At 37.8% G+C, this 12,022-nt stretch overlaps 1 protein-coding gene across 1 annotated transcript in view; it reads right to left on the bottom strand.

Moving 5' to 3' along the window:
- Positions 1-26: 26 nt before the first annotated feature.
- The window catches only part of flt4 (fms related receptor tyrosine kinase 4), a 55,654-nt gene continuing 43,658 nt past the window's right edge, over positions 27-12,022 (bottom strand). Inside the window, exons 19-30 of the mRNA XM_053505457.1 lie at positions 11,748-11,861; positions 11,562-11,650; positions 8,559-8,709; positions 7,421-7,515; positions 6,330-6,452; positions 4,629-4,740; positions 4,394-4,493; positions 4,158-4,263; positions 3,518-3,630; positions 1,997-2,117; positions 696-778; positions 27-524 (exon numbers count right to left, since the gene is read on the bottom strand). Coding sequence (XP_053361432.1) covers positions 305-524; positions 696-778; positions 1,997-2,117; positions 3,518-3,630; positions 4,158-4,263; positions 4,394-4,493; positions 4,629-4,740; positions 6,330-6,452; positions 7,421-7,515; positions 8,559-8,709; positions 11,562-11,650; positions 11,748-11,861 — 1,427 coding nt within the window. The 3' untranslated portion in view covers positions 27-304. The remainder of the gene's footprint in view (positions 525-695; positions 779-1,996; positions 2,118-3,517; positions 3,631-4,157; positions 4,264-4,393; positions 4,494-4,628; positions 4,741-6,329; positions 6,453-7,420; positions 7,516-8,558; positions 8,710-11,561; positions 11,651-11,747; positions 11,862-12,022) is intronic.

The raw sequence follows: 12,022 nt of genomic DNA, 5'->3' as shown, positions 1-12,022 counted from the left end.
GTCTGAAATTAGAAAGATTGAGCCGATTTAAAAGAAGATAAATTGCTTTATTATTTTCCCATTCTGGGACTTTGTACAAATAAACAAAACAAGCTTACACTTCATAACAAGATAAATGCATCAGGAGTTAAAATATTTTTCTATTTGTGACTGGTGTAATGGTGCCACCCAGTGGCAGCTTAGGGAACATAGTGGTGCAGGGAAAGTAAGGGCAGAACAGTTCGGATTGTAAAGCAAGTCTGAAGCCAGATGGCCAAGCTCTGTCAGGAGCCAAGACAGCTCCAATAAGGCCTTTCAGAGGATGTTACAGATTAGATGTCGCGGGGCAAGATTCCTCACTTATGGCCAGCTCCGGCATCGAAAAGAACTCGCTCATGCCTTCTTCACCAAGCTGGCCGTACTCGTTGTTGTAGAAGGTCTGACCACTGAGCTGAGTGAAGAAAGTTGGCCGGTGCCTGCTCATGCTTATGCTGTTCTCACTTGAGCCATCGATCAGGTGCTCTGTACTGTTACCTGTTGCCATACTAGAAGGCAGAAAAGAGTTCAGTGTTTAACTTTGGGGGAAAAGAACTTGTACAATCATGATTACTTGACCCTTTCTTTCATAACAATCAGGTTGATTTCAATAGTGTTCTAGATAGATCAAAAAAATTATTCTGTTATCAACTTATATTTGGAGATATTTAAACACTTACGTCAACATGACTCCTCTGTGCGTGTGCTCGAGCCGCTCCAGCTCTTCAGAGGCCAACACCATTCCACTGTCTGTCTGGCTGTCCTGCAGAGACATGACACTGCATTAGGCTTAATGTTAAGAGTATACACTTAATGCCTACTTTATTATAGAAATAAATATATATATTGTTCAATGATGTGTATCAACAGAGACCATGCAGGCTGCAGGATCATACTTTTGACTATGCAGAATAACAGAACATCGTTGTAAGAGTAAAAACTCCCTTTATTTCTCAATGTAAACTCCTGCTACACTAATGCACGTATGTCAGCATTTCAGTTGCGCTTGGATACCATCAAGGTACAGAGATTTTTCAGTACAATGGAGCCAAAATCAGGTTGCCTGCTTTACGTCTGAAATGCTGGCCTCCAAGGAACTCCCTTAATGGCCTAAACATGTGGATTGAGGTCAGGACTGTACAGGAGGTGTACTTCCAATCCAGTTTCTGTAATGTGCAAATGGTGTTGGTGAATGATTGTGTACATACGGTTCCCACAATTTTTTCTCAATTTTCAAGGACCAGGCTTTCCTCTCACTGAATGTTTATGGGACCGACCACAGTGGGCTCTGAGCCAACTCTGCCAGGATCGTCAATCACGAGCATTCTTTAAAATGTTTTCACCATTTAAATGTTTTACTGCAGCTAAGATTAATTGACTTCAATGTCTTTTACATAAGGACTATATTTTAATGTATATGTAATAAACAAACTCAAAATGTCCAGTAAATGCATTTACCTAGTTTATAGTTGTTATTATTATTATTATGGGAAAAAAATATCTGAAAGCTGCAGTTAATTTTTACATCAAACATCAGAATAAAGAAAAGGTGTAAATGCTTTGACCTTTATCGTTGCTCATGGCATGAATGTTCCAGTCAGATACATTTTTTAGAAACTGCTAAAAAACCAACAACCATACTATGGTTAAAAACTGATCACATTTTTACCCATTCCGATATTAGATGTAAACAATAACTACAGCTCTTGATCTTTTTTTTTTTGTGCCATTGTGCAGCTGCCCCATGATTGGTTAATTAGATAACTTTGTGAATTCGCAAGTGTAATATTTCTAATAAAGTGAAATAAGTATATTTGTATATTCTGGTCTCATATTATTTCATTTCAGTTGTTATACACTCCGAACGTATCTTTGGTTGCCATAACTGAAGAAATGGGTGAAATCTTTGTTAATGGACTTAGACAATACATTCAGCACAAGCTTTGATGAACATGAGCAGCTTCGAAATGAAAGTGCTTACGTGATGTGACTTGTGAGAGGTCATCACCATCGGCAGCTCTTCAAATGTTTTCACCCGTGAATGACATGTTGTAGAAGGGCTCACCATCACACACCCAGAGAACGGCACGCAATTATAGTATCTGTGGAAAAAAGAACAAATTGTGGCATTGGAGAACAGCATACCTTTACTGGGCTTAATATGGACACTGTTAAATAATATATATTTTTAAGCAGTACACTGATCAGCCATAATTTTAAAACCACCCCATGGGCTTAGATGAGCCTTGAGTCCTCATGATCTTGCCATCAGTTTACTGGTCTATAATTGATAATCAATGGAATTCTATTTATCTGGTGTTGGTGTTTATCTTATGGCTGACGTGAGTTTTGTGGTCAATCAGCTATACCACACACCTTCTATACCACATACTGGTGATGATAACTTATCCGAATAAACAAACGTGCAAAGAAAATCAGCATTTCCCGAATGGTTTCAAGCTCAGCTTGGCTTATGTCAAAACACCACATCACACAATCTTACTAAAAGACTTTAATGAGACCAATTCACTACTAACCATAACTACTGTATGAACATAATATAGCATGACATAACATAATAATGTTTTCAGTAATGTGTGTTGTATGCCACCATCACTGACAGCATGCAGCATGTATACCTGCACAACCAATGACTGGTTAGTCAGACAGGAAGTCTATATTAACTCAAATAAGCCTGAAAAAAATAAAAAATAAACTGAAAAAAGACCAGGTACATTTCCAGCTCTCCCGTTCGGTCAGGAGTCTATGCCTATGAAAGCCTCGGGTTCCTTTTCTTGGCCGCCAGGATACAAAGCCAATGTTGTGTTCTGTTCTATTTTAAGGTTTGGTATTTTGTCCATGCCAAGATGCTTTTCAGCGCATCATGCTTGTAAAGAGTAATTGAATGACTTTATTTAATCTGGCCATTTTCTTTTAACCCAATACCTGATGATTACCCTTTTTTCCTGCAGCATTATGTTCTAAATTCTGCAAAAATCTCATGATCAGAAAAAAACATGATCGGAATTCTCTGAAATACTCTATTTCTAGTCTTTGCTGCTAGCAAATTCATATAGACCTTCTTCATATCAATATTAGATGTAAACATAGATTGAAGGGGTTGACCTGTATCTGCATAGTTTTTAGGCATTGTACTGCTGACACGCATTTGCTTAATTTATTAATGCACAGGTGTACAGATTCTCTTTATACAGGTGACAAATGAGTGTATACTGCTTTCCCTCTCTCAGTCAAATTCCTATGCCTTGCCTTCTTTCTGTCTCTCTCACGTGTTTAATAAAAAGTGATACACACAAAGTTACTAGGTGTACAAATATTTTCAAATCAAAGGCCGAGCTCAATCTGTCTAATCAAAGTACAGATTGCACAAAAGGCCAAAGACTAAAAGGTAACTTGTGTGTTTTGGGTTCGAATAAAAGAGGGTTAAAGCTTATGTGCGTATATCTGTCTGTCTGTCTGTCTGTCTGCCTAAACGTCGTACCTTGCTGGCAGTGTGTTGCAGGCCAGTCTCAACTCTTCCTCTGATGGAGGTCTGGAGGAGGCCTGAGAAAAGCCATCATCCTCTGAGCTCTGTGAGCCGCTGAAGGGGATGTCCTGCCAAAAAACAGAAAAAAAAACATCACACTCAATCACTATACCACTTTATCCTGTATAGAGGGTCACAGGGGGCTGCATAGCCTAATCTACATGGTTTTGGACTGTGGGAGGAACCCAGAGTGAGAACATGCAAACTCCATGCACACAGAGATGGGAATCGAACCCGGATCCTGGAGACTAAGCCACCATGCCACCTAGAATTTGTTTGTTCAAAAATAATGATTTCAGTATTGGCAGTAACGACACAATGGTTAAGTCTTTGGATTACTGATCAGATGGATGGCACTTCAAGCCTCAACACGGTTGAGCTGCCACTGCTGGGCCCTGCAGCAAGGCCCTTAATCCCCTTAATGATTTTAAATGTGCTATATTGTACTGTAATGTGTATATGTAACAATTAAAGGCTTTTCCTACTACTTTTCTTTAAGTGGTTAATCTGTACCTGTAGATGATAACCACACATATTGCCAGTGAATTTAAAAGTACATGGCTAAATAAAAGAGACACAACGTTAAATTTCTCACCGGTAAGCTGTTGTCTTGTAAAAGATCTCCCAGTATCTCTACCAGGGCAGGAAACGTGGGTCTTTCCCTGGGCTCACCCTGCCAGCAGGCCAGCATGATTCCATATCTACCAGCAGGTGGAAACATACACACATTTTTTCATCTTTTGTCCACAAGTTCAGTTTATAATTTCCTCTTTATAATATACTAAATATATTTATTAAAATAAGTGAAATCTAGTGAAGAAGCATGCTGACATTTCCGGCGAGGCCGTCTCAGGAGCTCTCATCCTGGTGCCGTCTTTCAGCTGTTTACAAAACTCCTCATCAATCTGGACGCCGGGGTAAGGCGAAGCACCTGTAGTGGAGAAATAGGTTATCTGTCTGACATTTTAGGTTATTTAGCATGTGAAAAAACTGACGTGGCTGATTAATTCATACAAACCCTAGATAAGCCATGAAACATATTGAAGATTATCCAGTCACCTCTTACCTAATGAGAAAATCTCCCACAGCAGCACGCCAAAAGACCACACGTCACTCTGACTGGTGTAGACTTTGTCAAAGATGCTCTCAGGAGCCATCCACTTAAGTGGCAATCTGGCCTGAATGAAAAAGCAAATGCACATCAAGCTGAGTTCAAAAGGGGTTCACGTCATCCGAACCAACAACCCTTTTTAACCGCCTGTGAAAAGTGAAGCCATTCTATAAATGTCGGAGCAATTCTTGTTCTAGTCACAGTTACGTTCATTTACACATGCACAATCATTCAATTATGCAATCAGTCAGTCATGTGGCAGCAGCACTATGCATAAAATTATGAAGCTACAGAATGGGTTCTCAGTGACTGACTAAGGCATGGGTAATTGTGCTGGACAAATCTTCTGAGATTTTCACACACAGCCGTATCTATCACCTGATGTTTTCCAATCTGCAAAATTGTGTTCCGGTTCCGGGTCAAGTAAAGACTGATTTTGCTTACTTTTGTAAGCAAACCTACCAGCCTCAAGGTTTGCCATGTCGTGCTTATTAAGATGCTTTTCTGCTCACCACAGATGTAAAGAGTGGTTAGTTGGTTACTAATACTTCCTGACAGTTCAAACCAGTCTAGTGAGTCTAATCGAATCTTTTTTCTATTACGCAAAGGATTTATATATTCTTTGGATTTCTATTTATTTATATATTAACTGTCAGTATATTCAATAATTTAGTGTTCTAATCTACTGGTAAATTGAAAAAAATAAAAATTTTAATATTTATCTTTGCTACACTAACTGATACTAACTAAACATGATTTTTTTAAATTAATATTAAAAAGTATATTCACAATATACAGAACAATATATATATTGAGAGAGAGATAAGGAATATATTCAATATATTATTGAATATATTTGATTGAATATATCCATTTCTTTATATATTTTTTACGATATGCTTATATGTTAATGTAGTTCGAACAAAACGGATTTTATAAGGGCACACAGACAAACAGTCAAAGTGTGTCTATAATTCTTAAACATGCATAAAGTTTCACTAATGTTTCAATAAAACAATTATAAGAATAAATCTAATGGTCTTTATCTTTTGTGCAATATATATACATGAGCCATTTATATATTGCAATATATGAATAAATATAAGCACTAGCTTCCTATATATGGAAATGTATTATTTAATATGTTGCGATTTCTTTTTCCTGTAATGGTTGTAAGCAATGTGTTTTAGCTATCCACCATGCATTGATAAATGTGTGTGAAAATCCCAGAAGATCCGCAGTTTCTAAAATACTCCCATCAGCCCATCTTATACCCACAACCATGCTTTAGGTAAGGTGACAGAAATCCCAATTTCTCCCCAATCTGATGTTTGATGTCAAAATTCCCTGAAGTTCTTGACATGTGTCTACATGATTTTTTGCACATGTGCTGTTGCCAGATGTTTGGCTATTTAGACAATTGTGCAGTGCCCCTAATTAAATCAATGGTCAGTGTATACATGCATTTTTTTCTAGCAATCGTTAACTATCCAAGTGCTAAATTTTGCACGTTTTCATACAGCTCTAAGCTGTGGCATTAGTTTCCTTTAAAGCACTGTTAGTTTAAAGATTTTAGCCATTTAGAACATTTACAGTGGTGCGAGCAAAGCATTTTGAGTGGACTATTTGACACAAATGGTTTCTTTTCTTACTTACGTTGCCTTTTCGAACGTAATCTGGGTCCTTGTAGATGTCACGAGCCAGCCCGAAGTCACAGATCTTCACCACATTATTCTCTGACAGCAAAATGTTCCGGGCTGCCAAGTCCCGATGGATGCACTGGCAGGACAAGATCGCAGAGGAAATTGAAAGAATTGCATGCAGGGGGATTTGGAACTCATTTGACTGGTTATAAGTGCCTCCACATTGTAATTTATGTATATTATTGTATTTTCTACTGGTTTAAGAAAAATGTCAGAAAAAAAATAAAATAAAAAAAAATCTAAACCTAAATCTCCAACATATTGGGGTTAATAATTTAGTGACCTCAGCAATCCTCTGATGAGACAGTAGATTGAAGCTTAAGTGTTTTACAATTAGTTTAAAAAGCTGATGTTATATTCATTGTAAATGACATTAATGGAAAGATTATGTTATGTGGAGATTCATGATCCAGCCATAATTAAATGCACAATTATATTTGCATTTTTGTATTTTAGAAAATGCTTCAAATGAATACTGAATACAGATGGAATTTGTTTACAATGTAAAATTCCCTAAAATTGGTTATATATATTTCATTAGAATTAGCATTATGATGTAATTAAAATCACATGATTAAAATGTATCTGTTTTTTAGCAGCACTCCTTTAATAACGCACTTCTTTTTCATTAGGCTGTCCCCAATAAGTAAAGACAGGCTATGGCAAAAATTAACAATTTTCCAAGCATCCTGATCTTGATCCTCCCTTTCATCATCCACTTCTCACCATTTGTGTCGAACCCCGACTCTCCGATCAGCCCCCCAAAGCCTCCGCCTCAGCCACCACTGGCTTTTAATAATGCACCGATTCTGATAAATTATTGTTTGGTAATATTTACTTTTTCCCACATCAGTCCTTTATGACATTCAGATATAAGGATTTTCGGACATGCTTTAGTAAAGAAAATAATACAAAAATGTGTGCACCTGTGCATTACATTGCTGTAATTTTATATTAAAGTTGGCATAATTATTGTAAACCTGTTAAAAATGATATGCAAATTGTATAAGTTAATTACTCAAAGTTAACTTGAACTGGAATTACCTTACGCGATGCCAGGAACTCCATCCCTCGTGCCACCTGGTAACTGTAGCATATTAGATCCTCTATCGTAAGAGGCTTCTTCCAGAGGTCCTCCACTTAAAATCAATAGAAATAAGATAAACAAAACTGTAAACAAAAATTGGGGTAGTGAACCAATGCAGAGAATCTGGAGTAATCAGATACGCATGATTCATAATTTGCAATCATTCAGGTCATTTAGTTATAACCAGGGGTGGCTTTCATGGGCCATAGAGTGCATTTTTTTAAATTACTATTATTAATATATATTTATTTATTTTTATTTTGTATTTACAACAAAAAACAAAAAGACATCCGGATACCTGCATTTCATTTATTTACGTATTTATGTGTTTTCATATTTATGGGCAGGCAGGGTACACCCTGTACGGGAAACGGGGTGCCAATCCATCACACATTACAGGGCAATTTGGGAACACCAATTAGCCTAATCTGCAGGACTGTGGGAGGAAACCGGAAATTTACCCACTTTGAACTCAGCTTGATGTGCATTTGCTTTTTCAGGCCAGATTGCCACTTAAGTGGATGACTCCTGAGAGCATCTTTGACAAAGTCTACACCAGTCAGAGTGACGTGTGGTCATTTGGCGTGCTGCTGTGGGAGATTTTCTTATTAGGTAAGTGGCAAGTCTGGGTGACTGGATAATCTTGTAAATATATAAGTATATATATATTTCACATGCTAAATAACAGATAGCCTTGTTCTATATCACAGGTGGTTCGCCTTCCCTGGCATGCAGAATGATGAGATACCCAAATCAAATATTATTATTATTATTAGTCATAGTAGAAGCAGTGTAAATCAGACCTTGGTATATAATGCAGTATATAGATAAGCTACCACAAATACACATTTCAACTGCATGTGCAGATTTTTTTTATTTTCACTAGAAAAATTCCTATGCCATCTGGACCAGATATGAACCCGAGTGACGCTGCTGAGGTTGCAGAGCCAAATGCATTAATGTTCTAGAAATTGCTTTTTGTTGTTGTAATTGGTGAAGTACAAATACAGATACGAAATATGTGTATTATGAGCATTAGACAAATACACATACAGACAACGGCACTTAGCAGCATATAACATGGTAGAAACTTACGTTTCTCAGAGGACGAGTTCTTTGCACTGGATTTACCCCAAAGCTGACTCGGGGTGCTGATGACTGAGGATGAAGGTTGGTGATCTGTCTGCTCTACCTGCACCGCCTCCATCATCCTTCTCACCTGGCTCCGGGTTTTAGGGGAGCGGTCCTACAGGGGAAGAGAAAAAAAAAGATAAAATTATTACTGTGCTCATTAAAACTCTGGCTTTTTGTCGCAGAAACAGAGATTTGGAGAGCTTAACTATACAAGATTGTATTTATCATGATAGTTGTTCTATATTTCAGTAATCTCTGTTGTACTATGGACGTGATATAGTACGGTGAAATATACAATATCTACTAAAATTAACACTGAGTCCAATGTGTGGCACCTTTGCAACTGTCACAGAAAGACAATGTACAAAACCTGTAATACCTTAACCACTGAAATAATTTGTGAAATCTAAATCTTGATAAAAAGCAAGAAAGAAATTTCTGGAGGACAAAATATAAACGTTTTTCGGAACAGTCGAGGCCATTCTAATCCATTTAGACATCGACTTGTATTTAAAAATTGTTTTAATTTTTATATTAAATGTAATAAAAAAGAGTCCACTGGCTTTGGGGAATAATGTTAATATGAAGGGGGTGTATTTGTATTTGGTTAGCTACAATGTTTAGTTAGCTAGTATGTGTCAAAGTGACATCTACACGAAAATGAAAATGCAGGAGCCAAGGTTTGCCAGCAGAACCCTGCCCAGAGCATCATACTGTCTCCACCAGCTTGCCTACTTCCCATAATGCATCCTGGTCCATCATGCATCTCGTCCCAAGGTAAAAATGAGTCTTTTCCCCACACGCACACTGATGAGCCTTGACCCTGGTGCTTGCCCACTGTTTGTACAATTATTGGTAGGTACTCTTAGATTCATTTTTCCTGCTTCCATCACATCAGTTTTGAGAAGTACCTGTTCAAGTGCTGTCTAAAATATCCCTTTGACAGACGCCATTGTAACAAGATAATTAATGTGATTCATTTTACTTGTAAGTGGTTTTTACTTTATGGCTGATCTGTGTGTGTGTGTGTGTGTGTATATATATATATATATATATATAAATATATATGTGTGTGTGTGTCCTGTGATTGTATATGAGTAAGTGGATGTCTTTTTTTCTGCATGGAAACTTGTCCTCAATTCACATGACCATGAGACAGACACAGAGAAGCTCTTCTCACCAATTAGGCCGCAATAGTCCAATTTGAGTCCCCGACACCACTTTGTTGCATTTCCATAGAAACAGACTACGTACATGGTAGTTAGTGCCACGGAACCCTACAATAAAGTTATTTCTAATAAAAGGAGTCATGTAGGAGACAAAGCCTCTTGTTTTACAAATGATTTAATGAAGTAACCCTGTCTAAATCTGAGAAATACACAACCAACACACAAACACTCCCCAATGCTTCTTAAAATTTCCAAATGCATTATTGCTCTTTGTGCAAATTGTTGCTTAGTTTTACTGATCATTATGCAAGTCTTGAAACAGTCCTCAATTTATACTTCTTAAGAGTTTTCAGTGTGAGCTCTTATACTCCTCCAGTGTGAACATTTGAGCAGGTGTCCAGGAGTCTGCCTAATTAAGCTGAAGACTAGCTTGTTTTTTCAAAGCAATAATAACAAAATAAGCAAAAAAAAATTATCTGTATGCAAAAAATGTTTGCCCCTACAACACATGGGAGCGAACGATACTCAGATACTACAACACAAACTACATAACTAGATACAAAATATGTGCAAAATATGACCACAAAGCAGATTTCTTCTTCCTTAAAATGAATGACTTCCCTATTTCGACACAAACCAGATGATTTCCTGTCAAGGGCGAATGCTTGTGTACAAATCACATCAATGAGCAGACACTGCCGGTGTCACGCTGTAAACAATGTTTTATTCAACATGATCACTGCTGTCTGTTTGCTGTGAAAAACACCAGCATGGAGCTATTATGGGTAAATCAAACACTACAAACCTGAATTTCCCCAACTGGCACAGGAGCTGCAAATGGAAACTACTATTCAAAGCCAAAAAACATGGATAATGTTTTACATTAAGGAAAAGAAGAAACATAAAACTTCCATTGCCAAACATTGCAACCAGTGCCAACTGGCACCCGGCTGACAAGAGAAAAGAGTTGCCCTGTTGTTTGGAGATCACGAGTTTGAATCCCAACAATGCCACAGCCATTCACTGAGCTGGCAGGAAGAAACATGTCAGCCTTTGCCATCCCTAGGTTGGTGTCTGTTATGTAATAGGGAGAGCTTGCTAGTCAGACTAAAAGACTAAAGACTAGAGGGAAGATAATAGGGGAAAAAACATAATTAACCTTTTCTCACAGTATAATTGCGCTTCATCCCAGCAAAGCTTTATGATAGTAGAACACCACATACAAATGCCATAACAGAATACATTTCAGCCTAGTAAGCTAAAGATGAACTTTATCTCTTTTCTCTGTTTACTTGGCTTACACCAATCAGTCATGACAATAAAACCATTAACATTATAGCCACATAGATTTTGGATTCCCTTATGCCACTGCTGCAGCTCTGGCCCTTTGGGGCCTGGCTCCGAGAGCGTGGCTCCGGGGATTGCTGTGATGTCTGGCACCGGACTGATGTCAGCGGATCGTTCAGGAGCTGTTTGTTGCGGGGTGGTTCCTCTATGGATTAGATCGGACCACACCAGGCTGTGAGGTACTGCGTGTTCTGATACCTTTCAATTGTGGCCACCATTGCCTTTTTCAACAATTGAAAGCTATGTTGGATTTTCTGTGGGATCAGACTGGTCTTTGGTCCCCGTGTGCATGGGTGAGACTTGGGTGGCCGTATATCAAAATCTAACTGATAATCATTGTTAATGTGGTAATGTTATGTCTGATCAGTGTACATGCGCATGATCTGGCTAATGATGGGTTACTTCACTGATGAGAACTAACAGCACCTCAAACCTGTCTTAATCATACCCTGTATGGCAGGAAAAATTCCCTCTTCGCCCGCAGGTAGTTGGACAGATTCCCGTATTTGCAGTACTCCACCACAACCATCAGGGGACCTTAACATAAATGAGAACAAAATATCTCTTACTGTATATGATATTGGATTATTAAATGTTATGGATCTATAGCTACTTTTGGAACAGTTGGACTAACCATTGGGTTTAGTGCAAGCTCCCAACAGATTGACCACATTCAGATGGTTTCCTATGTGAATCAGGATTTTCAGCTCAGACATAAGGGCTTTATGTTCACTGGCTGTCGCTCCCTCTGTAATACACACAAACACACAATACAGTGTAAATCAGTTTGAATAAACATGTTCGTCATGCTAATTATAATTTTTTTTTTATAATTTTGCAAAATGTTGGTAATTATAATATATATGAAAATAATTGAAACATAAGCTAAAAATGAAACATAAGGCTAAT

Source organism: Clarias gariepinus, chromosome 10, assembly GCF_024256425.1.
Source record: "Clarias gariepinus isolate MV-2021 ecotype Netherlands chromosome 10, CGAR_prim_01v2, whole genome shotgun sequence".
NCBI classification, from domain to species: Eukaryota; Metazoa; Chordata; class Actinopteri; order Siluriformes; family Clariidae; genus Clarias; species Clarias gariepinus.
This window is presented reverse-complemented; position numbering and strand designations above follow the sequence as displayed.